This window comes from Podarcis bocagei, assembly GCF_964188305.1.
Source record: "Podarcis bocagei genome assembly, chromosome: 6".
NCBI lineage: Eukaryota > Metazoa > Chordata > Lepidosauria > Squamata > Lacertidae > Podarcis > Podarcis bocagei.
This window is the reverse complement of record NC_138130.1, coordinates 101,527,928-101,555,334: the sequence shown is the minus strand read 5'-3', so window position 1 is coordinate 101,555,334 and position 27,407 is coordinate 101,527,928. Positions and strand designations below refer to the sequence as shown.

The following is a 27,407-nucleotide window of genomic DNA, read 5'->3' as shown; positions in this document are numbered from 1 at the left end:
GCCACATTGCAAAAGACCTACATTGGCCCCCAGTACGTTTCCAAGCACAATTCAAAGTGTTGGTGCTGACCTTGAAAGCCCTAAACGGCCTTGGCCCAGTAGACCTGAAGGAGCATTTCCACCCCCATCATCCAGCCCAGACACTAAGGTCCAGCGCAGAGGGCCTTCTGGCGGTTCCCTCACTGCGAGAAGTGAGGTTACAGGGAACCAGGCAGAGGGCCTTTTCAGTGGTGGCGCCCGCCCTGTGGAATGCCCTTCCATCAGATGTCAAAGAAATAAACAACTATCTGACATTTAGAAGGCATCTGAAGGCAGCCCTGTTTAGGGAAGCTTTTAATGTTTGATGTTTCATCGTGTTTTTAATATTCTGCTGGGAGCTGCCCAGAGTGGCTGGGGAAACTCGGCCAGATGGGCGAGGTATAAATAATAATTAAAATTATGCCAGCATGCATCCTCAGTGTCTGGACCACCAGGAGGTTCACAGGAAGGTGCAACACTTGTGAAAGCGAAATAAGGTAAAACAAAACAGAGAACTCTTTTGCCAACTCTGTCCAATAGGAAAGCTCACTGCCCCGTCCCCCAATCCGGCCGAAGCCTGCAAAAGAAGAGTCCACACGCCAAGGCTGGGTTCTGACACCAGTGACCTTTAATGACTAGGAACCCACAGTGACGAAAAAGGAAAAAATAAAATAAAACCTCAGGACTAATAATTGTTAACATCTCACTGGAATTGGTAACGTTTTGGGCAAGGAATTCTGTTCTGTTTCTTTGCTCTTTCCTGTTTTGTCCTCGTCTTTCAATTCAACGCTTAAGAGTTGCCATCATAACTTAAAAGACTGTGTGTCGGCACCCTCGCTCGCGCCGGTGAAAACTTAAACAAGTATATAAAAATATGCCATTAAATCCGTATTGACAATCAAGACTCGAGGGCGTTATGTACAGAGGAGGCGATATATACCAGTATTTACAGTAAGTCTTCGGCAGCCAAGGAGGTCAGTAAGAGAGTTAAACTTTGAGATGGGGAGGAGCGGTTGTCACTGGAAAGAGAGACTTGCTAGCACCAGCCTTTTCTGCTCCAAAGTCATTCTGTTTAAGGTGTTTTCCATGCAACCACAACAACAACCACAAGCGCAACACTGCAAAGGCAGACCGTGGAGGTTTTCAGAAATGCTTCCCCCATTACATCAGCCGCTATATTTGGTGATGATGTGGGAGCCACATTCCACAAATATCCAAATGTTCACTTTTCGGTACCCGGCCTGGGCTTCATTTCGTGTCAAGCCTCAGCCCAGGAAATCTATACGATGTCACAACCAAGTCCTGGGATATGTGAATCGTTTTGGAGGGGGAAATGCCACTGAACATGTGCAGAGCGCACGCCACTGAGCAACCACAGCATATTCTCAACCCACGGGATTAAGGAGCAGGGAGGGCTTTTCATGGCAGATTGTGTGCTTCCCAGGAAGAGTGAAGCCTCTTTGGAAATCAGGCTCCTATACCCAAGACCTGCACAAAAGATATGTTCCTTTGTGGCGAAGCCAGCCATTGGGAAAGCAAAAAAACCTTTGCACATAAGTTCTTTGCAGCAAGGTTGCGTACACGCACCAGGCCACACACATCACTGAGGACTAGAATCCGAATTCAAAACAGCTGCTTCCCGTAACAGGAACCAATGAATCAATATTTATATGCCTTTTAGGCACAAGGAATGAAAGGAGTTAGGAAGAGGAGGCGCTGTTCATGGCAATGTACACTCGCCCTTGGTCAAACAGGCCTGGCAGGTTTGTGCTGCGGTGCTTCAGAAACCTGCACAACCTATTTGACCAGAGGCGAGAGCGGGATAAACGGAGCATGCATGTATTAATGCCGTAAGCAAAGCTTCTCTATTGTGTATCCTTAGCCCAAAAATGCATTCCCAGTGCCATTTTGGATACACACAACAGGTTACGTCTGACGCAGGTTTCGTGATGTTCGTCAACAAAACAGTGCATCAGGAACACCCCTCAAAACTTATCGATGCCAGAGGTCCAGGGATGCACATTCCTTTTGGAGAAGATAGGGAATGTCTTCCCTTCCAAGCCACAGAGAAGCCTTCCCCACCACGCTGCCCTCTAGAGGTCTTGCAAATGTCAGCTGCTGGCAGTTATGACCCGGGTAAGGGGCCATGTTGAAGAAGCCTACCATAGGGCTATAAACAATTCCACCCCTTCGAGTGTTCAAATCTCGAAACAAGACCAAGGGAGATCCGTGAGAATCACGGCTCTTTTGAGAATGCAGGAAGTAAACTTGGTTTGTGTCAGGGTGGGTGAGTGTCATATCTGATTCTTGCATAGAAGTGCTGCCAAACTAACTTTGGGTATTTGGGGCATAGCTGTCAACTTTTCCCTTTTCTTGCGAGGAATCCTATTCGGAATAAGGGAATTCCCCTTAAAAAAAGGGAAATGTTGACCGCTATGATTTGGGGGACGGGACTTGCTTATTGTTTGTTTCTGATGCTGAATCATCCATCCCATAATGACCAGGGGTCTACAACAGGGTTTCCCAGATGTCAGAGAGCCGACTTACCTAGCCCCGTTGAATGTGGTGAGGCAGCTTTGGTGTAAACACGCACACACGATCAAGCCGCAAGTTAAAAGCCGAAGAAGAGGGGGCTGGATCAGACCACAGGGACCAACGTGATGCCTGTGGGAAACATGCGATCAGGATCCTAACACAAGAGCAAGTCTCCCCTCCTGTGGTTTCCAGCAAAAGAAGCATTGATGCCTCCCACTGTGGCAGCGGAGCGTGGCCACTGTGGCCAGAAACCATTGAAAGCCCTCTGCTCCATGAATTTGTCCGATCCTTTTAAAGTTAGCTCCCACCCATCAGTTATGAGGTTCTTCCTTCCAGTCCTTTGTGACGGGTTTACATGGCAGTCACTAGTCAAACACAAAAGTCCTTAGTTTTGCAACAGCCAAGAGGTTGCATGCCTACGGTAACCGAGAACATCCACAGGAGCTAATAACAGATGTCTACTTTTGTCTGTGGTAAAGGCGGCTGATCGCCGAAGAATGGATGCTTTTGAATTCTGGTGCTGGAGGAGACTCTTGAGAGCCCCATGGACTGCAAGAAGATCAAACGCATCCATTCTGAAGGAAATCAGCCCTGAGGGCTCACTGGAAGGACAGATCCTGAAGCTGAGGCTCCAAGACTTTGGCCACCTCATGAGAAGAGAAGACTCCCTGGAAAAGACCCTGATGTTGGGAAAGATGGAGGGCACAAGGAGAAGGGGGCGACAGAGGATGAGATGGTTGGACAGTGTTCTCGAAGCTACCAGCATGAGTCTGACCAAACTGCGGGAGGCAGTGGAAGACAGGAGGGCCTGGCGTGCTCTGGTCCAGGGGGTCACGAAGAGTCGGACACATCTAAACAACAACAAATCTGTGATCCTGCACCACAGCTAGCCCATAGGAGGTTGCCAGACTACAATTCCTGCCATCCCTCAACTTTGGCCTTGCTGCTTGGAGTTGTAGTCCAACAACATCTGCAGAGCATCACTTTGCCTACGCCTGCGCTGCCTTCCACACATGGGAGATTCTCAGCCTGGCCTCAGTAAGACAGGTTAGGGGGGACCCCTAAAACCCACACACGTCGTGCACCTCCTGGGGTGAACGCGAGTTGGCTTGTGAACAAGCACAAACCCAGGGGACTCGTGTGGACACACAGGGAACGTTCGTAACACTAACCGGGACTTTGCATTTTGCACAGTCGATTTGCATCAGCGGAAGATGGAGAATGTGAACGAACGGATCAGAGATGTTTTGAACATTGCCTGGGGGATTTGCAAAGCTCCCACGTTCATTTTGCATACCACCTGGGCAATCTGCAGAGTCTCCAAGCGCAAAATGCTTAACATTCTAACGCGAAGACTGAGCAACAGGCAAAACCTCCCCTTCCTCCATTGCACTCACACAGTATGACTTGACCCTAGCCCATGGAGTATTTCAAGCGTTCCACATACCCCATCTTCTGTAATCATTACAACAACCCTGTAAGGCTGGTCAGTTTGTTGACCCCAAAGCTGAAGACGGAATGGCTGTCTGAGGCAAACTAGCGAGCTCATGCAAGACTGAATCGGGACTGCTTAATTTTCACAGAGACATACCTATTTAAGGAAGGATTTTATATCTCTGTGTTCCATTTTGTCGATGGCAAGGTCATGACGAACACACTCAGTCTGTGACCCCCTAAATTCTATTTCTGGAATGCAAACAACTGTTCAGGGTCAGGCCCCTCCGTGACCTGTATATCCTGAACAGAATCCCTGTTCCAAAAACACAGTTCCCATCCCTCCCGGTTTCAAAGAAAGGTATGGAAATGCGGATTGCAAAATTAAAGTACTGAGAATAGATGCAGGTTTAAAAGAGCGTTTTCCCTATTTCATGGAAACAGCTTCTGAATAAGAAGACATCAGATTATGTGCATTGTGTATTGCATTCTGCCAGGGTATGCAGATTAAAGCTTGCTCCTCATGACTCATTTCTGTAAGAGGCATCGGCGCTCATCACGTGATCCAATGGAGACAAAAAGCACCAAAAGAAATACACATCAAATCCAGGCTGAGTGGCTCTGAATCAAAAACTCCATTTTCTAAGTGCGCCAGTCCAGCCTATGGATTCCAAAACCTCCTAGGGGGAATTGAGCCATGAGAAGTGAACCAGGCAGAGGGCCTTCTCAGTGGTGGCGCCGTCCCTGTGGAACACCCTCCCATCACATGTCAAGGAAATAAGCAACAATCTGACTTTTAGAAGACTCTTGGAGGCAGCCCTGGTTAGGGAAGTTTTTAATGCTTGATGTATGACTTACTGTTTTTATATTTTGTTGGAAGCTGCCCAGAGTAGCTGGGGCAATCAAGCCAGATGGGCGGGGTACATATATTATTATTATTATTATTATTATTATTATTATTATTATTATTATTATTATTATTATTATTATTATTGCAAAGCTGAATGCCAAACCTTTACCATTTGGCTTCAAAATCCGAGTTCTGGTCTGAAATGTGGATTATGAAACTCAGTTTTATGATGTAAGTTGCCTTTGGTCTTTTTATAAAGTGGAGGGGTAAGATGGAGGAATTTTAATTTTTGTACCTAATTCATCAGATATGAGGACTGGGTGAAATTTTCTATCTCTAAGACCTAATCTAAAACTCTTCAATCTAAACAAATATTTTCTTCTTCTTTGGAAATCGCTCGCACCTGAGTAAGATTGTCTTCCATGAACGCAATCTCAACAGTGAGTCCGTAAGTGACTGTGGAGGCCAATTCTGGATCCACACGTCCTTCCACAGTGGGGACAAAGGTTTCCGGGTGGGAGTTGATCACGGTGTGAATTTGCCAAGTGTGCCTTCCTCTTAGCGCGTTTCTCCCTTGTGTCCTGAGTTCGAGCGTCTTCAAAGCCCATGACACCTTTGGGAAAGGCTGTTCTCCAACTGGAGCGCTCGAAGGCCAGTGTTTCCCAATTGTTGATGTATATACTACATTTTTAAAGATTTGCCTTGAGACAGTCTTTAAACCTCTTTTGTTGACCACCAGTATTACACTTTCCATTTTTAAGTTCGGAATAGAGTAGTTGCTTTGGAAGACTATCATCAGGCATCCGCACAACATGACCAGTCCAATGAAGTTGATGTTGAAGAATCATTGCTTCAACACTGGTGATCTTTGCTTCTTCCAGTACACTGGCATTAGATCGCCTGTCTTCCCAAGTGATGCGTAACATTTTTCGGAGACACAGTTGATGGAATCTTTCGAGGAGTTGGAGCTGGTGTTTATAAGTGGTCCATGTTTTACAGGCATATAGTAAGTTTGGTAGTACAATTGCTTTGTAAAGAAGCATTTTGGTTACCCTGCGAATGTCCCGGTCCTCAAACACTCTGCACTTCAATCAGGAGAAAGCTGCACTCGCAGAGCTCAGGCCGTGCTGGATCCCAGCATCAATGTTGGCCCTTGTGGAAAGATAACTGCCCAGGTAGGAGAAGTGATCAACATTTCCCTAAGTTACACCATTGAGTTGGATTTCTGGCGCAGAAGAAATGTTGTTTTGTGCTTGCTGGTGCAGCACTTTGGTTTTTTGGATGTTGAGCAACAGACCAAGCTTTTCATAAGCTTCTGTGAAGATATTTAGGATGGTTTGGAGGTCATCCTCTGAGTGTGCATACGCTACGCTGTCATCAGCATACTGAAAAAATATGACGGAAGTTACAGTAACCTTACTCTTTGCTTTCAGCCTACTCAGATTAAAGAGCTTTCCATCTGTACAATATTTCTACTCCGGTGGGGAGTATTCCTTTGACGAAGTGTAGGATCATGGCAATGAAAATAATAAATTGAGTTGGGGCAATAACAGAACCCTGCTTAACACCCGATCCCACTGTGAATGGTTCATTTTGAGAGCCATTGTTATCTGCGATTGTTGCTGTCATATTATCACGAAGGAGCAGAATGATGTTTACAAATTTATCTGGGCAGCTAATTTTCAGAAGGGCAGTCCGCAGGGCATTACAATTTACAGTGTTGAAGGCCTTAGTCAGGTCAATAAACGCCATATACAGGGGTTGGTTTTGCTCTCTGCATTTTTCTTGATGCTGCCAAACACTGAAAATCATTTCTACTGTCCCCCTGGAAGGTCTAAAACTATTTTGGGATTCAGGAAGGGTAGGATTGATAATTCTGACATCCCTGAAGTCTGTTGGGAGCTCCTCTCTCTCCCAGATTTTTTTCGATGAGCTTGTGAAGTTGTTGTGGAAGTTCAATTCCACCCACTTTGAAGACTTCAGCAGGTATCCCATCAGGTCTGCTGGCTTTGTTGTTTTTCATTTGGTTAATAGCCGTACACCACTCTCCCATTTTGGAGATACTGCAAGGTCATCTCTTAATTTGTTTTTGCGGAATTTGTGAGGGGACCTCAGCAGCTACAGGGGAGTTGCAGTTAAGGAGATGCTGGTAATATTCTTTCCAGTGCAGTGCAATAGCTTCTTTATTTTTTTGAAGTGTGGTACCGTCTGTGCACTGCTCTGGTTCGCCAGAAGCGGCTTAGTCCTGCTGGCCACATGACCCGGAAGCTGTACGCCGGCTCCCTCAGCCAATAAAGCGAGATGAGCGCCGCAACCCCAGAGTCGGTCACGACTGGACCTAACAGTCAGGGGTCCCTTTACCTTACCATCTGTTGAGCATAGGGGGCATATGCCATTATTTATTGGCCCATAGATGGTCTTTATGGCTTTAAAGAAACTCTGTGCATCATGAGCATCAGCTAAGTGCTGGATCTCTTGAGCTTTTTTAATCCACCTTTAGTTCTTTAGTGTTCTTTAGTTCACTGGTTCTTTGAACCTCAGCCTTCGCATTGGCATAGGTTTTTTCCCTCAGTGGCGCAGTTTCTATCTCTTTGCCAGATCTGAAAGGCCTTCCTTTTCTTGTCAAGAATGTGTTCAATCTCACTGTCTTTGTCATCAAACCAGTCCTGGTGTTTCTTAGTTTGGTATTTAATAGTTTGTTCACAGGCTGCAATAATGGATGTTTTTTAGTGTTCCTCAATGTTATCAGGGAACTCTGAAAGCAGACGGTCCTTTGGAAGCAATCCCGCTTAATAGGATCTTGAAGGGCTTGAGTGTTCATTTTGCACCTTAGTCTCCCTTCCTGAAGTCTGCATTGAGGTACAATCTTGATAGCCATCGTGGAGCATAGTAATCAGTGATGTGTCCAGAAGTCATAGACACTCATTATAGCTCTGTTCACACATCTCGGCGATCTTCAGCTCAGACAACCACATAGCCTAAGAGGTGCCAGTGGTTCGACCAAGGGCGCCTCCATAATGTTTTAAATTTGTCGAAAGTTTGTGTTGGCAATAACAAGGTTGTGCGCTGCACAGATAGTCAAAAGTTATATTCCGTTGTGGTTGCTGTTGCCAATTCCTTCTTTCCCAATAGTTTCAGGCCACAGATTGACATCTCGCCCAACTCTTGCATTAAAACAGGCAGAGGCAAACTCGACCCTCCAGATGTTTGGGACCACAACTCCCATGATTCCTAGCTAACAGGACCAGTGGTCAGGGAAGATGGGAATTGTAGTCCCAAAACATCTGGAGAGCTGAGTTTGCTTATGCCTGCATTAAAATCACCCAGGAGGATAATTTTATCCTCCTTAGGCGTCTCTGATAGGATAGCATCCAGCTGAAAACAATTCTTTAATGTCTTCATTGGCACCCAGTCTTGGTGCATAAGAAACACTACGTATGTGTTTATAAGGAGACCTTATTCTTGGCTCGAGGTATCAGCTGTATTCCTGTCTTAGGGGAAATTGGGGGTACTGAGCGGAGACATGAGATGCTTCACCTTCACTTCAGAGGAGGAGACACTGGTTTGACATCTTGCCACCCCCAAACCCTTGTCCCACCTTTGGCAATGCTCACTGGGAGGTGGTCTGGCTTCCATAATGCATGGCCTATTCATGGCCTATTCAATGCCAGCGGCCTCCCAATTCATTTTAAATCGACAATGCAACTGTGCACGCAACATGTGCCTCTGGTCAACCCGACAAGCCCCGGATGTTTCAGACTTCCAACTCGCACCAGACCAATCAGGCGAAGTTTGGCAAAGGCGGGTTTAATGGGATCCCGAGTAAGAACTCTCGCCTCAGAGCACGAAGGCTGCAATCTCACACACACTTACCTGGGAGTAAGCACCACTGAAAGTCAGCGGGACGTACCTCTGAGTAAATACGCAGAGGACTGGGCAGCCGAGAGGTTCCTTGCAGGATCAACGGTTCACCTCCTTCAGGAATCTTTGCAGGAAACCCGGCAACTGATGTGTCCCCAGAATACGTCCCATGGTCAGCTAGTGAAATGCAGCCCGCTTTCTCCCCAGCCCTCAACCATGTTCACAATGATGCTAGCGGGGATCTAACTTTGTTCCAGGTTTTAAGGACGGCCTTCAATCTGCCTGTGGAGACCTTTCGGTCTCTGAGGCAAATTTACCCCTCTCACAACGGAAGATTACGAGCTTGATTAAATTAAGCGCCGCTAACAGTTCAACTCGCTGACTCCCTCCACAAACGGTAGCTAGGTTTTCTTTTTAAAAAACAAAAACAAAAAAACAACCACAACAAATAAATCATAAATACTGTACAAGGTAGAAGACCAGGGTGATGCAAACTCCTGCCCACCCATCCCCTGACAACATGGAGTACGGTAGCCCTGGTAACGGATGAGGCCTCTGTGGTGCGGCCCTGTGTGGGGTTGGTGGGGAATGCTGCTCAATATTGCACAATTATCCTGTCAAGATTCTTGTCTTTTGTCTCTGGTGCCCCTCACCCCCCCATCAAGAACGGGCTTTCTCCATGCCCAATCTCTCTTCCCTTCCTTCTCAGCAGACACAAACTCCAGCCGCCATCTTGGGTAGCGACCATCATCAACACTGCAACCCGACACGTCTTCGAACACTGATGTGCAGGAACAACCCTGCGGTTATCACAACTGAGCCCAGACTCAGGGGTGTCTCTGACCGTGACAAGTGACCAAAACTGCTCTCCATCCCACCATCCCAATCTCTTTGGAAATTCCTCCGAAACAGCATCAGTCCGCCTCCCTGTTCCCCTCCTTTCCGGAGCAGCTTCTCCTCCTAGCCGGCAATAAATAAAGGTAATTTATGCATGAACAGACACCCCCCACCCCACCCCCAAGTTATCTGGACGCTGGCGGCGGCGCGCCTCGCAGAAGTTGGTGAAACGATGGTGCGAAGTGTCTGGTTCTGGTGAGCAGTTCTTGCATGAATGAAAGGGTGGCATTGAGTGGAGAAGCTCTGTGTCCGTATCTGATGGAGGAAGACGAGGAGAAACCAAAAAGAGGGCGGAAAATGATCGTGTTCTGTGAGAACGGGGGAAAGTTGCCCTAGCCATCTGGACTCGGGGGCCTCAGCGGATGAAAACGGGAGACGCGATGACATTCAACAACTCCTCGGCTGAGCTGGGCACTTCTAACCAAGCAGAATACACACAGAGCAGACAATCCTTTCCTAAGCAGGGCTGAATTCCTAAATGGTTTCTCTCTCTCTCAGTCCCATTTGAATGGGGTTTGGCGCATCGGGGCGGCTGCACTGAGCGCACCCACTCCCACACACTCAAGACACAGCAGCAAGCGCGAGTCGTGCAACATGGATTTGCGTTCTGGAGGTTCCGCACGCGGCCCGTCCTGAGGCGCGCCGCTAACTCCGCGCGGCGGATCCAGAAAGGCGACCCTGTGCACAAGACATTCAGGGTGGGAGATGAGACACGGGGACGCGTCCGTGTGGGGACGGCGAGGACGGGACGCAATCTCTCTCCCTCCTTCTCTCCCTCCGGAGGGGTCCGCCCTGTTCCTCATCTCGCTCGTCAGACCCTCCAGAGGAGCAGGTGGTTTGTGCTATCATCCCTCCCCACTGTCTCGCTGCTGCTGGTGAGCCGGAAGTCCTCGTACCCGTCGCCGCCGCTAATGATGAGCATCTTGGACTTGGGGGGCCGGTGCCTCGTGGAGTCCCGTTTCTCCAAGTCGTTGGACTTTTCTGTACCTAGAAGCGGGGAGGAGAGTGAGTCATATTTCTTTCTGCACCTGCATAACCCAAATTCTGCGACCGGGACAAAGTATGCACCCTATGTAGATTTGTAAGCATGTATGCATAGATGTACAGTGGTACCTCGGGTTAAGAACTTAATTCGTTCCGGAGGTCCGTTCTTAACCTGAAACTGTTCTTAACCTGAAGCACCACTTTAGCTAATGGGGCCTCCTGCTGCCACCGCGCCGCCACCACATGATTATCTAGTGCAGCCCCCTGCAATGCAGACGTCGCAGCTGGAGAATCCCTGACGGACACCTTTCCTGCTCAAATGGAAAACCCGATGGTTATCTCACCCCAGGCTGCCCCTTCTTACTCGAACCCACCTGGATCCCTGGGCAGGGGAAAGAGGATGTCAAAACCTTCCGGCAGCTCGATGGACGTGAGGAACCGGACGTGGCCTGTGTGTCCCTGGGAGAGGCCCACTGGCGATGGCGGGGTCTTCAAGGAGGCGGCGTTGGACATCATGGGCAGAGTCAGGACCACTCCAGCGCTGGTGCCGATCCACAGCAGGTCTTTGCAGGCGAGAATGGCGGTGATCCTCAAGCAAGCGGCCTTGTGCTGGCGGATGATGGCATCTGAGCCTGCGAATCCAAGGCGAGTGGTTCATGCAAGTCCTTAGATGGTTCTTTCCCCAACCTGGTTTGGACTACAACTCCCACCAGCCCATCCTGCCAGCTCCGCCCACTGGGTAGCAACCATAGCTGTCAAGTTACAGATTTGAAAATAAGGGACCAGCAGCCTCAAAAATAAGGGACCAGCAGCCAAAATAAGGGATTTTCCAAACACAGGTATGTTCAACCTCTGAGCCCCTCCGAACCAAAGGCAGAAAGCCCGGCCAGCAGCCAAACGAAGCCTCATGTGGTGGTTCCCACAGTGCAGCAACCCGGCAAAGGGGATGCAGCAAGGAAAACCACCGTCATCTCTCCGTTGGGAAGTGCTGAGCAAAAGCGAGGCCCCAGGCAACGCGGCCGATTTGATTGGCACAAGGCATGCAAGCTCCACCCCCCAGCCGTTCTTAGACTCCTTATTGGGTGAGCAACGCAGCCAAGCAACACAGTTGGAGCCTCCCTCCTCCCTGGCCGGCAGGGAGGGAGGGAGAGGAGCTGCTTCCTTTGAAACCCGGGAAATTTATGGGACATCATCAATAAGGGACAGCAGCGGGACATGGCGCTGGGATAAGGGACTTTCCCGCCAAATAAGGGACGGTTGACAGCTATGGTAGCAACATCCGCAGAGCACACAGGTTAGGAAAGGCCACCTTAGACCAACTCATGAGATGATTCTGTTTCTGAGATTGAGGCGGTCCTTGGCTTCCTGTGTTAATAAAGCAGTTCTCCCCCATTCCCACCCACCTGACGTGACATTTTTCACTGTGTGTCAAGGTTGGTTCAGATACAGGCTGGGCACTCAAGATGCAAGGTCAAGCAGAAAAGTTAACTTTTTATTCAAGGAAACAGCCTACAAGGGTAGGAATACCTCCTTTGCAGGACCGGCCCCTATGAAACAGTTGCTAGGACTGATGATCATTGCCTCCTATTTCCCCATGTCTCCTCCCCAGCCAGATGTTCTCCAAGCAGCCTTAAACTTCACTTCTGGTGGTGGGAACCTGTGCTATCTATCTATCATCTATCTATCTATCTATCTATCTATCTATCTATCTATCTATCTCTATCTATCATCTATCATCTATCTATCTATCTATCTATCTATCTATCATCTATCATCTTTCTATCTGCACATCTGCACACACACACACACACACACACACACACACACACACACAGAGTCATACCTCGGGTTACAGACGCTTCAGGTTGCGTTTTTTCAGGTTATGGACGTGCCGAAACTTGGAAGTACCGGAATGGGTTACTTCTGGGTTTCGGCAGTCGAGCATGCGCAGAAGCGCCGAATCACAACCCGGGCATGCGCAGACACAGCGCTACAGGTTGCGTACAATGCGGGTTGCAAATGTGCCTCCTGCACAGATCACATTCGCAACCCAAGCGTCCACTGTGTGTGTGTGTGTGTATATATATATATGGTTTTTCAAATAATTTTTTTTACAATCACAAACATACAACATATAAAAGCAAGATTCCAAGGAATCTCCTGGACTCCCCTCTTCCCCTTTGTGGGTCCTATTACTAATCATCTCCTCCTGCATCTTTTATAACAATCCAAATCTTTTGACACCTCCATTATATCCAAAATTCATCATTAAACTACGCTGCTGCTGCTGGAAACCTACGCTCTTTGTTCTGCTACACACACAGCTCTCTGTGGCCTCGGATACAAGAGGGGATGGGAACTTATTGCAGTAGGAACGGCAAGCCCCTGGGATGCTTCTGCAGCCTCTGAACTTCATCAGCTGCGCCTGAACTTCTTTCTTCACTGGCTCTTCTTGCTCACCTAAGCCTGTTGCCATCCATTCCTTCTCTCCTTCCCACTCTGACTTGTCCTCTGTGTCCACCACCACTCCCTGGGCTCTGAGGCTTTCTCCTTTGAGGCTTTCCCTGGGGGGGGGGGGTCCTCATCCTCCAGCCAGTCCCTGACACCATACAACGGCAAAAAGAGTTGGGGAAAAGGGCTGTAGAGCATAGGCAAGGAAGAAGAGCTTACTGGATCAGGCCAACAGTCCACGTAACCCAGCATCTTGTTTTCACAGCGGCCAGCCAGATGGCAGTGGGAAACCAGAAACCAGGATTCGATCTCAAGGGCCCTCTCCCCTGTCTTTATCTTGGCTATTAAGTCATCCAGGCAAACCTTTCGGCCTCCACACACACCCCAACATACACACAACACCCCAACATACACACCTGCAATATGAGGTTGAATCCTGACAGGACAGAAGTACTGTTTTTGGGACACAGGAGGTGGGCTGGTGTGGAGGACTCCCTGGTCCTGCATGGGGTAACTGTGCCCCTGAAAGACCAGGTGGGCAGCCTGGGAGCCATTTTGGACTCACAGCTATCCATGGAGGCACAGGTCAATTCTGTGTCCAGGGCAGCTGTCTACCAGCTCCATCTGGTACGCAGGATGAGACCCTCCCTGCCCGCAGACTGTCTCGCCAGAGTGGTGCATGCTCTGGTTATCTCTCGCTTGGACTACTGCAATGCGCTCTATGTGGGGCTACCTTTGAAGGTGACCCGGAAACTACAACTAATCCAGAATGCAGCAGCTAGACTGGTGACTGGGAGTGACCGCTGGGACCGCATAACACCGGTCCTGAGAGATCTGCATTGGCTCCCAGTATGTTTCTGAGCACAAGTCAAAGTGTTTGTGCTGACGTTAAAAGCCCTAAACGGCCTCGGCCCGTATATAGGATCTCTACCCCCATCGTTCAGCCCGGACACTGAGGTCCAGCTCCAAGGGTTCCCTCTGGCGGTTCCCTCTCTGTGAGAAGCGAAGTCACAGGGAACCAGGCAGAGGGCCTTCTCGGTGGTGGCGCCAGCCCTGTGGAACACTCTCCCATCGGATGTCAAGGAAATAAACACCTGACTTTTAGAAGACATCTGAAGGCAGCGCTGTTTGGGCAAGTTTTTAATGTTTGATGTTTTATTGTGTTTTTAATATTCTGTTGGGAGCCGCCCAGAGTGGCTGGGGAAACCCAACCAGATGGGCGGGGTATAAAGAATAAAACTATTATTATTATTATTATTGACTCAAGGCGTCTATCCAAACTTCTGACCAACACAATCTTGAAGAAATATGTGACAATGACGCATGAAGGAGGCTTAAAGGTTTGGGTCATTGCAAAACAACCCCCCTGTCAAAAAAACACCCCCATCCCCAATTCATCTGGCAGCTCTGATGCCCCAAGAGAAAGCAGGAGAGGGGCAACAGAATTCAATGGGGAGGGGGGAAGATTCCCTGCTGGTTAGTGTAAGTGTTCTCATATTGCAGGTGTGTATGTTGGGGTGTTGTGTGTTATGTTGGGGTGTGCATGGAGGCTGAAAGGTTTGCTGGATGACTTACCCGTATTTTTTGCTCTATAATACGCACCAGACCACAAGACACACCTAGTTTTTGGAGGAGGAAAACAAGAATATAATATTCTGAATCTCAGAAGCCAGAACAGCAAGAGGGATCGCTGCGCAGCGAAAGCAGCAATCCCTCTTGCTGTTCTGGCTTCTGGGATAGTTTTGAGGCCTGCATTCGCTCCATAAGACGCACACACATTTCCCCTTACTTTTTAGCAGGGGAAAAGTGAGTCTTATAGAGCAAAAAATACGGTACCTTGTACAGCCAAGATGAAGAGAGAAGCCAAAAGAACTATAGGAGGCAAAAATTCAAAATGATGCCAGGAGTACAGGAATGTTGTTTTACGAGGTTCCGTGCCCATCATGTTTCGGTGAGTCATCTTCTCCAGGCAAAGATGACACCGAGGACTAAATTAAGAATGTTAACGCAATAACCTTATGTAAGGTTTTTAATGCAGCGCTCTTAATATAGTTCCTGCGGTCATCTCACCTTTCCCTCCTGCACAATGCGACAAGGCAAAACATGCTGGCCATACCGTGTTATAAAATCAAATTATCCTCTTTTTTTGTTTTGCTGGATGGTTTTCTTCTCATCCTTTATGCTGCCCACCCCCCCGCCCGAAATCTCAACCAGAGATTGGCTGACTACCACTTTAGTATCCTCAGAGATGCAAGCTCAAAATGACCGCAGAAGGGGTTTCCCTTCCCACAATATCCCCGTGATGTAGGCCAGGATGGGAGACGGTGACTGCCTTAAGGTCACACGCTTCCATGGCTATGTGGGAATTGGAACCCAGGTCTGATTGCTCTAAGCCCAACGCTCTACTTAGCTCTCAGCTGCTACATTTTGTTGGCTACCCAGGAGATATTTTCACGAATGTACGGCATTCTGACTTCAACCCAGTTCAGTTTTTGGCTCCTATAACTCCCCCCCCCCCCAGTTTATTATAGACCAGTGTTTCCCAAACCTGGGTCTCCAGCCATTTGGGGACTACAATTTCCATCATCCCTGACTACTGGTCCTGGTAGCTAGCGATGATGGGAGTTGTAGTCCAAAAAAGCAGCTGAAGACCCAAGTTTGGGGAACCCTGTTTTAGACACTTACCGCACCTCAAGAGCCAAAAATCTGTAGCTGAAAGGTACAACATCTACCTTGAAGCTATCTTGAAACCCTGCCCAGCCACTGCCAGTCAAAACAGACCAGGCTTCCCCAAGCTGGTGCCCTCTAGATGTTTTGGAAACTATAACTCCCACCAGGAGTTGTAGTCTGAAGCATCTGCGGGGAGACCACTTTGGGAAAGGCTGAGCCAAAAGGACCAATGGTCTTATTCAATATAGGACAGTTTCTTATATTTCCACGCCTGGTGCTAGAGGGGGAAAGCAAAACCACGATTAGCAGAGGGGGTGGGGACCTAGCAGGATTTCCCCCCGACCATGAAAATGTCACCCTTAGTCGACCTCTGCCTGCGAGTGACATCCATCTCACCAGAGTCTTACAAAACTGGGCGCCTCCGAGTCATTCTCAGGTGTCAAGACATGGCCGAATCGAATGCCTGGGAAGAGGCTGACTCTGGAGATGAAGGAATGCCATTCCATAGGGAGCCAGAGTCTGACTCTGGAGACGAGGAAATGCAGACAAAGCAGGAGTGGGTTAGTTTGACCCTCCTTCACCGAGAGTTCCCAGATAGAGCAGAACTCAGAAAGCTTGCAGGCAGAGGGAGGGGAGGAGATAGATGACATTGAGGGTGTTGCTAGGCAACCAGGAGGGTGGCAGCGTTTGGAGGGATCTTCGTTTGATAACGGGGGGGGGATGTCTACCCACCTTCTCCCCAAACCAGAAGACCTGAAAAGGTTAAAATGCAACAGAAGTACAAGAGAGGAAGGACTGGACTTTGGCGCCCTTCATGCTGCGAAAGGGACGGAGGCTCAGAGCGACCAACTCGTAGCAGAGAGTGGCAGGCACGGATGTAAATTGTAAACAAACATGCCCTAAAACTGCCAGAGACTCATTAATTCTGATTGGAGCGTGCTTGCCTGCCTGAGATCGTGACACCAGGACTTTCCAAAGCGCTGGGTCTCTCACCTGCCAACATCTTGTGGACCGGAGGCGTGACGTCCACTTCGGCCAGCTGGTCGTAGCTGGAAGGGTGGTAGAGCCTCACCTGGGCGCTTCCCTGAAGGGTGACCCAGACCCCTGCTGAGGAGCTCACCATGCAGGTGAGGCTGCGGTTGCTGTCCTGCCCGACGTGAAAGGAGTGCTGGAGAAGAGAAGAGGTCAGGCTGAAGCCGTGTGGAACAGAGGGAATCCCTGACGCTCTGAACGGGGGACCACCTTTCCCAGGGTTTCCCCCCAGTGCAGAAACCTGACCTCAGATGGTGGCAGCTAGCGGGGAGTTGTGGTCCAGGGTATGGGGTCCCCCTTGAACCACTGCTTATCTCAAAGTGGTCCATGTTTGCTGTTTCACTGTGTTTTTTCTATTCTGTGGGAAGCCGCCCAAAGGGCAGCTGGGGCAACCCAGTGTCAGGGATTGGACTCAACAGGACGAGACTGAGGAGGAGGACTGGTGGGAATCACACACACCCATTTCTCCTGACGCTGCAGGAGAAGAGGGAGACAGTTTGATTTACAGCGGGGCTTTGAGGCGGTTGCTGAACAACTTGGTGGATTTCTGGCTGAAACATTGGTTCTGGATCCATTCCAGTCCAGCTTCTGCTCTGATCATGGGACCGAGACGGTTCTGGTCACCCTAACAGATGATCTCCACGGGCAGCTGGATCGAGGCGGGTCAGGGCTGCTGATTCTTTTAGACCTGTCAGCAGCCTTCGACATGGTCAATCACGAACTTCTGGACCACCACCTCGCCAACGTGGGGATCCAGGGCACAGTCCTTCAATGGCTGCGCTCGTTTCTCTCTGGTCGGGGACAGAGGGTGGCGCTTGGGGGGGAACTGTTGTCGCACCACTTGGTGTGTGGAGTGCCACAGGGTGTGATACTCTCCCCGATGCTTTTCAGCATCTTTATGCGCCCCCTCGCCCAGCTTGTCCGGAGTTTTGGGCTGGGCTGCCATCAGTATGCTGATGACACCCAACTCTATCTGTTGATGGATGGCCATCCTGACTCGGCCCCAGACACACTGATCAGATGTTTGGAAGCTGTGGCTGGATGGTTACACGGGAGCCGGCTGAAGTGAAATCCTTCAAAGACGATATGGGATTGGAGGGCCAACTCCCATCTCTTGTGGGGGCACAATTAGTGCCAGCACCGTCCATTAAGAGTTTGGGTGTAATCTTTGACACCTCCCTTTCTATGGAGGCACAGGTTGCAGCTATAACAGAGGCAGCATTTTTCCATCTCCGCCAAGCTAAGCAGTTGGCTCCTTACCTCTCTTGCCCTGACCTAGCCACTGTGATCCACGTGACGGTCACCTCACGTTTTACTGTAACTCACTCTATGTGAGGCTGCCCTTGAGACTGACCCAGAAACTCCAACAGGTGCAGAATGCTGCGGCGAGACTCCTTACGGGGTCCTCGCTGCGAGATCACATTCACCCGGTGCTATACCAGCTGCACTGGCTCCCAGTGGAGTACAGGATCAGGTTCAAGGTGCTGGTTTTAACCTTTAAAGCCCTATACGGCCTAGGACCCTCGTACCTACGGGACCGCCTCTCCTGGTATGTCCCACGGAGGACCTTACGGTCTTCAAATAAAAACATATTGGAGATCTTGAGCCATAGGGAGGTTAGGCTGGCCTCAACCAGAGCCAGGGCTTTTTTGGTTGTGGCCCCGATCTGGTGGAATGCTCTGTCACAAGGGACTAGGGCCCTGTGGGACTTGACATTTTCTGCAGGGCCTGCAAGACGGAGCTGTTCCACTAGGCCTTTGGCCAAGGCACAGTCTGACCCTCTCCTTCTGTAAACCTCATAGAACTCTAACCCAATGGTTGTCATTAATTTGATTCTGAATTGATTTTAAAATATATTTTAATTAATTGACCCTGTGTTTTTATGAACACTGTGCTATTTTTACTTGTTGTTAGCTGCTCTAAGCCCGGCTTTGGCCGGGGAGGGCGGGATACAAATAAAAATTTATTATTATTATTTATTATTGAGGTCACAGGGCAGAGATAGACAAACAAAGGAGTTGGGACGTGTTAGAAGAAAGTGAGTGGGTGGGAATCACGACAGGGCAGCCAGCTGACACGTTGTCACTGGAGAGTATTTCTGAACCCCCTTCTCCCAGAACTTGGTGTAAATTAAGAGTGTGGGAACAATGGAAGCAGAGACTTTTGGCTACAAAAAGCCACCATAAGGGGGGTCGTTGTTGTAAGGAATGTGGGAGGAGGAGCCCAGTTTGGAGCAACACCATGTTAAAACATGTTGCGTTCTTTTGTCGCTCCCTTATAGGATTGAAAAAAACTAATTAAAAACGACTCTCCTTGTTTCCTCCATACCTCCTGCTGCAACGAAGATGTGCTAAGGACGACGACACGGTTCTGGCATCCGCACCAAAGTTTGCCGCCCACGGCCACCATTTTGGTCACAGGGCTGCCGGGAGAGCCCAGAGAGAGGGATTTGGAGTTCCGAGAGTCCCAAAAGCGTCCTGGAAAATAGAGAGAGAGAAGGGAGAAGGGGAAATAAGATGTCAGAGGTTTCTCTTCTCCTTCACAGAATTTAAACATGCCGGAGAATAAGGTGAGAATGGAGGGTACCGAGATTCTAAAGGAGCAGAAAAGACTTTTCATGTATGCAAGGGATGCTGTTAGCCCAGAGATGGAAAGAAGATAAAGTCCCTACCAGAGAGGAATGCCAAATTAAGCTGTTGGACTACGCCAAAATGGCAAAACTGACCGGAAGGCTCAGGGACCAAGACGACAAAAGTTCCAAGAAAGAATGGGAAATATTTATAATTCATTTAAGAAACCACTGTAGGCAAATGAAAACATTAGCAGGATTTTAACAAATACGTTGGATAATATGGATAGACTTAAAATATGGAGGATGGAATAATATGCAGCTGAAAGTGATGACAATAGGACACATGCAGGGGATGGTGGGAAGTCTAGAGCTTCAGAGAAATCTCTTAATGTGGATATTTACTTGGTATTGTTGTAACTCTACGCTTTTAAAAGCAAATAAAAATTATTATTTTTTTTTAAAAAGAGAATGGAGTGTCATAAAACGCTGAGCAGGCAGAAAGGGCGGCACCACCTTGGACTCTGGCTGGTGGGTTCCAGCTCTGTGTTCGCATCCACGTGAAAAATCCCTGCAACAGAGAACTAGCGCGCCAGGGAGAAAGATGCCATTCCGCCTCTTCACCTGCTACGTTGGTTTTCCATCTGAAAGTTTGTGGCATAGAGGGGCGTTCCAAAATGTGATTATGCCACCCAGTCCGGTCTACCAGCTCATTCTGAAGCAGGGTTTGGCAACCCAGTGCCCATGGGCGCCAGGGTGCCCTTGGAAGCTTCTACAGGAGCCTCAGACTCCAAGCTTTCATTTCATTTCATTTTTAAAAGTAAGTCTCTAGCAGCCCTCCTAGAAATAAAGCTACGGTTCAAAATATGTATGTACCTTCCAGGCGATTTCTGTGAAATGGGAGCGAGTGACCACCTTGTGTATTTTTCCTGGTGCTGAGGAATGCTCCCTGTTGCTATGAGACAGCAACAGTGTGTGTGGGGATGGGCTACTCCCACCTAGCACCGCTATAAGCTCCAGCGAGCATTCGCACAAAGGTTTTCAAACCTTTTGTCACTGCTTGCTCCCTAAACCTGTGACTTTCAAGGCCCAGAGGGTCACAGCAACTGAGTGCTCCTCCTATGCAGCCATGTGGCCAGGTACCGTATTTTTTGCTCCATAAGACGACCTGACCATAAGAAGCACCTACCGTATTTTTTGCTCTATAAGACGCACTTTTTCCCTCCTAAAAAGTAAGGGGAAATGTGTGTGCGTCTGCGCAGCTATCCCAGAAGCCAGAACAGCAAGAGGGATTGCTGCTTTCACTGTGCAGCGATCCCTCTTGCTGTTCTGGCTTCTGAGATTCAGAATATTTTTTTGTTTTGTTTTCCTCGGTGCGTCTTGTGGTCTGGTGCGTCTTATAGAGCGAAAAATACGGTAGTTTTTAGAGGGGGAATGCAAGAAAAAAATATTCTTTAAAGGGAGCGCTGAGGAGTACCAGTATACATCCCAGGCTCTGCTCAGCGCTCCCTTTCACGAGCCGTCATGGGCTGCCCCTCTCCCTCCTCGGGGAAAAGCCCCCAAGACACGGCTCCACGCTCCACGCGGCTCGTGTAAGGGAGCGTGGCTCTTGGGGGCTTTTCCATGAGGTGGGGGAAGGGACAGAAGGGCTAAGCCAGAAGCTAGAACAACAAGAGGGAGCGCTGCGCAACGATCCCTCTCGCTGTTCTGGCTTCTGGAATAGCCGCGCGGCCTACATTCGCTCCGTAAGACACACACACACATTTCCCCTTACTTTTTAGGAGGGAAAAAGTGCATCTTATGGAGCGAAAAATACGGTGTTTTGCTACAGCCGCCCATGTTTCCAGCATGAGAGCCTTCCTGAAAGCATCTTCATGGTCAAATAACTCACCGGCTTCTCTCTGGTAGGCAACGAGCTCTCCGTTCGCCAGCGATACAAACACCTGGTTATCTAGATACCTGTGGGGGGAAAGCAATGGGCTTTACAACGTAAGCTGGAAATCAAATGAGTGGCATAATAATAATAATAATATTTTATTATTTATATCCCACCCTTCCCAGTTCAAAAACCGGGCTCAGGGCGGCTAACAACAAATTTAAAACACTTACCGTATTTTTCGCACCATTGGACGCACCGGACAATAGGACGCACTTTGTTTTAGAGGGGGGAGAACAAGGGAAAAAAAATCTCCCCCTCTCTGCCCAGCGCCCCTTCAGTGAAGCGGCAGGAGGCGCTGCACAGAGAGGGGGAGAACTTTCCCCCTCTTGTTTTCCTGCTCTAAAACAAGGTGCCGTTTAAGGTGCGTTCAGGCGGCTACCTTGGAAGCCTGGAGAGCGAGAGGGGTCGGTGTGCACTGACCCCTCTCGCTCTCCAGGCTTCAGGTTCCTTTCGACCTGCTCTTTGGGGCTGGCGGGGGAATCCCACCACCAGCCCCAAAGAGCAGGTCAGGGAGCAGCGGAAAGGCACAGCGGAGAGGCTCCTGCCATAGCCACGCGTCACCTCTCCAGCCAGGAGAGGGTCGCGGGGGTTGCTTTAGCCCCGCAACCCTCTCCCGGCTGGAGAGGTGACACGCAGCTACGGAAGAAGCCTCTATAGCAGCGCGTCACCTCCCCAGCCGGGAGAGCGCGCGCGGGGCTAAAGCAGCCTCCCGCGACCCTCTCCCAGCTGGAGAGGTGACACGCAGCTATGGCAGGAGCCTCTATAGCAGCGCGTCACCTCCCCAGCCGGGAGAGCGCGCGCGGGGCTAAAGCAGCCTCCCGCGACCCTCTCCCAGCTGGAGAGGTGACACGCAGCTACGGAAGAAGCCTCTATAGCAGCGCGTCACCTCCCCAGCCGGGAGAGCACGCGCGGGGCTAAAGCAGCCTCCCGCGACCCTCTCCCAGCTGGAGAAGTGACACGCAGCTACGGAAGAAGCCTCTATAGCAGCGCGTCACCTCCCCAGCCAGGAGAGGGTCGCGGGGTGCTTCTTTAGCCCCGCGTGCGCTCTCCCGGCTGGAGAGGTGACGTGGGGCTGTAGAGGCTCCTGCCATAGCTGCGTGTCACCTCTCCAGCTGGGAGAGGGTCGCGGGGCTACGGCGTCTTCGCTCCATAGGACGCACACACATTTCCTCTTCATTTTTGAAGGGGAAAAAGTGCGTCCTATAGAGCGAAAAATACGGTAATTGTAAAAGCAGCATAAAATACAGTATAAAAACATGAATAGCAATAAAATTCAAAGTTCAGAAATCAATTTGGGGGAAATCCATCTAACAGAGCATTAGATAATCCCCAGGGCTAGCTGGCTAAATTGGTCCTACTTGGGCCAGCGAGGAGGCCAGGGGAGAATTAGCTGTGGGGTCTCAGAGTGGGTGATCTTCATAAAAGGGGAGGGGGAGGGAAGAGAAGGGAAACAAAAGATCAGGCTGAATTCAAATTAAAGGTCAGGCGGAATAGCTCTGTCTTACAGGCCCGACGGAAGGAAGTTAAATCCTGCAGGGCCCTGGTCTCCTGGGACAGAGCATTCCACCAGGTTGGAGCCATCACTGAGAAGGCCCTGGCCCTGGTGGAGGATAGTCTGACTTCCTTAGGGCCCGGGACCTCTAAACTATGGTTATTCGTGGACCTTAAGGTCCTCTGTGAGCTAAGCAAAACTCAGGGTCACCCATGTCCATACTGATACAGCAACTCCTTATTTAATCATGAATGGCGATTAATATTGGGGGGGGGGGACACACCTTTTTGCTTAAAAGCATTAATTTCCCATGTGAACTAACTGATTCAGAGCTTGGTCGTTCTGAGATCCGGGAGCAAATGCCATCACAAATGTTTCCCACCCATCTCCGTTTGATGCTAGAGGGAGGAGGGCGAGATTGCCCTGGGTTAGACGCTTCCTCATCTCCATCACTTTAACTTTAGCAACTGCTTAGTTTTGCAGAAGTAAATACCGTATTGGCCCAGATATAAGCCGCACCTGAATATAAGCCTCACCTTTGAAATTCAAAGGGGAAAAAGAAAAGAAAAAGACAATACTCGAATATAAGTCGCTCCCTTAAAATTCCACAGGCATTCACATCTGTTCCGTCTTACCATATGTCTGTTTTAGCAGCAATATCGTAAAAGCCAATTTTTGTAAGGTCACAAATTTAAGCAGCGCTTTAACTTTTCACAGTCGGAATTTGGGGGAAAAGTGAGGCTTATATTCAGGCCAATACAGTACAATATGTACTTCTTGGTACAATTAACCAAGCAGCAAAGTCACATGACGGTGAACAGGAAGGCCAAGACCTTAGCAGGTGAGGGCTCACACGACTAAATACAGACATCCTCATTTCCTGCTTTTAAAAAATAATTTGTTCTGGTTTTTGCTAGTCGAGGGTGGAGCAAGGACCCTGAAACCCCCATTGACTCACTACTGAAAATTGTATTCAGCCGCTTTTGGATTTTGCAATTTAAGCAAACACAATTTTTCAGCCCTGTGGTCTAAAAAGGTGTTTTAAAACGAAAGCTGGGTTTCTCAAGAAGCTGGATTCTGCGCTCACATGCACTCTGCATTTCAGCTGAAGCTCCACTTACAAAATGCACGTCACAGAGGCTGAATGTTGCATCTTCATGCTATTTTTCCTGTTTCGGATGTTGTCCGAGGACTGGTAGACATGGATGCTGCAAATCAAAGAGAATGGAAGCAGGAATGAGACTCTGGCTGGTTTGTAGGGGGAAAAAACAGTGCTTTGCTGACTTAGCAAACTAATACCAGTGTACTGGAAGAAGCAAAGATCACCAGTGTCAAAGCGATGATTCTTCAACATCAACTTTGTTGGACTGGTCATGTTGTGTGGATGCCTGATGATCGTCTTCCAAAGCAACTGCTCTATTCTGAACTTAAAAATGGAAAGTGTAATGCTGGTGGTCAATGAAAAAGGTTTAAAGACTCTCTCAGGGCAAATCTTTAAAAATGTCGTATAAACGCCAACAATTGGGAAACATTTGCCTGCAAGCGCTCCAGTTGGAGAACAGCCTTTCCCAAAGGTGTCATGGGCTTTGAAGACGCTCGAACTCAGGACAAAAGGGAGAAACGTGCTAAGAGGAAGGCATGCTTGGCAAATCCACACCGTGATCAACTCCCGCCTGGAAACCAATGTCCCCACTGTGGAAGGATGTGTGGATCCAGAATTGGCCTCCACAGCCACTTATGGACTCACTGTTAAAACCGTGTTCATGGAAGTCAATCTTAATCGGCTACAAGAAGAAGACTCTGCTTTTGAAATATAAATTCCTGGAATCTAGCCTCCCTTGGCTGCAGCCTGTGGCCAAAGAGATCGTATGGATTTGCCAAAGACACAGCACTGACTTTCAATATTCGATGACAGATCCTTCCCACTCTGTGTTAGAACACCTTTCGACATTCCATGACATCACAGCAGCCAAACCAGTAGCTAAGGGAGCTTGCCGAGAGCTGACAAGTTTTAGCTTGTTATATAGGGAGAACTGGCCACTGGTCCCATCACCTGCTGGCAAATAGAAGGGGAAGAAATGGAGGCAGTGAGGGATTTTACCTTCCTGGGCTCCATGATCACTGCAGATGGTGACAGCAGCCACGAAATTAAAAGACGCCTGCTTCTTGGGAGAAAAGCAATGACAAACCTAGACAGCATCTTAAAAAGCAGAGACATCACCTTGCCAACAAAGGTCCGTCTAGTTCAGTGTTTCCCAACCGGTGTTCCGCGGCACACTAGTGTGCCGCGAGACGTTGCCTGGTGTGCTGTGGGAGGGAGGCGGGCGAGTCAGGCGGCGAGAGGCGGGGCGGGGGCGGCGAGGAGAGGCCGCCCAGCGCGGGGCTCTCGCCGTCTGCCTGCCTGGCTGCCTGCGTGGCGCTGACGTCACGGGGCTGTAACGTGCCCCACATAGGCACACGCGGGGCGGCGAGCGAGCTCCCTCCCACATCCCATCGCCGCTCGCTTCAGCCGGCCTACTGGGCTGTCGCAGGCGGAAGGCCTGCGCATGCGCGAGGTTTTCGCGCCTTCGGGATTCCCTTCACGCCTTCCTCCTCCCGGGTCCTTGAGAGCGCGGGAAGCGGCAGCGCGAGACCGGCGTTGAGCCTGGTAGGTATTGCGCTTGCCAAGGCAGTCATTTGGGAAATGAAAACTTGCAAAGCAAGCAACCAGTTCAATCTGAAGTACGTGTATGCTTAATATCCTGTATGTGAAACCTGTTCTGCCCCCTCCCCCACACTTGGTGCCATTTTCATCTACACATGCAGCAGAGTAAGTTGACCCAGAATAGTACCAATTCAGATGGCAGATGGGAGAATGACAGTGCTGAATGCTTTCCCATGTAGAACAGTCCCTGCAAATAAAAACCTAGCATATTTGGAAGAGGGATGCTAGCCTAACCATTACCTTCTATGCTGTTACTATTTTTTTATTTTTTTTTACATAAGTAAAAAGTGACCTTTCCCCATCTGGCATGGTGGTGTGCCTCGAGATTTTTTTCATGAAACAAGTGTGCCTTTGCCCAAAAAAGGTTGGGAAACACTGGCTCTAGTTAAAGCTCTGGTTGTCCCAGTAGTGATGTATGGAAGTGAGAGCTGGACCATAAAGAAGGCTGATCGCCGAAGAATTGATGCTTTTGAATTCTGGTGTGGGAGGAGACTCTTGAGAGTCCCATGGACTGCAAGAAGATCAAACCTCTCCATTCTGAAGGAAATCAGCCCTGAGTGCTCACTGGAAGGACAGAGCCTGAAGCTGAGGCTCCAAGACTTTGGCCACCTCATGAGAAGAGAAGACTCCCTGGAAAAGACCCTGATGTTGGGAAAGATGGAGGGCACAAGGAGAAGGGGACGACAGAGGACGAGATGGTGGGACAGTGTTCTCGAAGCTACCAGCATGAGTCTGAGCAAACTGCGGGAGGCAGTGGAAGACAGGAGTGCCTGGCATGCTCTGGTCCATGGGGTCACAAGAGTCGGACACGACTAAACAACAACAAAATAGGGAGAAAGAAAAAGTCTAAATAATTTCAAGGCGCAGTCTGCCTACCAGCCATCCTCTGTCCCCAGCCACATGGAACTCTGATAGGCCTCTGGGTCGATGCTCAACAGGTCCTCCAGGCTGCCTCTGGTGAATGACCCTCGACTTGACCGCCTCAACGCCCGGCCGTCCATGGGGCTGTCGCTGTTCTGGGCGAAAGTGGTGGCAATGGGAAGGAAGCCGGCAGGGTCTTGCTCCTCTTCTGAGCTGGTTGTCTCGGCCGTTGCGTCTTTAGAGCTTGGGATCTCCTCATCTGGCAAACAAGAGGCAAACGGAACTAGCAAGCAACCTTCCAAACTCAAGGATGGCCCCTGGCTTGGTCACTGAAAACATAACATTTCATTTTCAGTTCTAAACTCAACTTATTTGTCAGATTGCTAACAAATGCACATCTAATCTAGACTGTTAGTACAGTGGTACCTCGGGTTACATACGCTTCAGGTTACATACGCTTCAGGTTACAGACTCCGCTAACCCAGCTATAGTGCGTCAGGTTAAGAACTTTGCTTCAGGATGTGAACAGAAATCGTGCTCCGGCGGCACAGCAGCAGCAGGAGGTCCCATTAGCTAAAGTGGTGCTTCAGGTTAAGAACAGTTTCAGGTTAAGAATGGACCTCCGGAACGAATTAAGTACTTAAACCGAGGTACCACTGTATTTAGTTAAGCTGGAACTACGTCGGAGGAATTTCTCTCTTTCTTTACCAATTATTTTTTTTAATTGCTTTCCCATAATTGTTAACAAATTGTGTTCCAAATTAATACAAATTTAAAAACTGATTTCCCAACTCCCAGGTGACCCCTCTATTTTCTTCCCTCCTTTGCCGCTCCCAGTACGACAACATGTCTCACCAGCCCCGACAAGCTCTGGGAGTATTCCCCACCTCCCGCAGAAGCCGTGCGCTTTTTAAAGGGGCTGCACGACTTCTACTGGCTTTTCTAGGAGATGGGGGAATTCTCCCACGTCCCGTAGAAGCCCGCAGATAGTGTGTTTTAGGAGGCAACCCTAAACCCCTCCATCCGCACTCCTGGAGGAGGTCGGAATTGGGTTGGGGTCTTCCTCCACTCAGCTCTGCTGCCATGGAAGACCCCACTGAAGGCGAGGGC

At 49.3% G+C, this 27,407-nt stretch overlaps 1 protein-coding gene across 1 annotated transcript in view; it reads right to left on the bottom strand.

Moving 5' to 3' along the window:
• Positions 1-624: 624 nt before the first annotated feature.
• The window catches only part of ARHGEF17 (Rho guanine nucleotide exchange factor 17), a 197,123-nt gene continuing 170,340 nt past the window's right edge, over positions 625-27,407 (bottom strand). Inside the window, exons 15-22 of the mRNA XM_081197266.1 lie at positions 26,313-26,556; positions 23,854-23,940; positions 21,193-21,260; positions 19,061-19,209; positions 16,694-16,868; positions 10,954-11,211; positions 7,204-10,582; positions 625-7,015 (exon numbers count right to left, since the gene is read on the bottom strand). Coding sequence (XP_081053392.1) covers positions 10,407-10,582; positions 10,954-11,211; positions 16,694-16,868; positions 19,061-19,209; positions 21,193-21,260; positions 23,854-23,940; positions 26,313-26,556 — 1,157 coding nt within the window. The 3' untranslated portion in view covers positions 625-7,015; positions 7,204-10,406. The remainder of the gene's footprint in view (positions 7,016-7,203; positions 10,583-10,953; positions 11,212-16,693; positions 16,869-19,060; positions 19,210-21,192; positions 21,261-23,853; positions 23,941-26,312; positions 26,557-27,407) is intronic.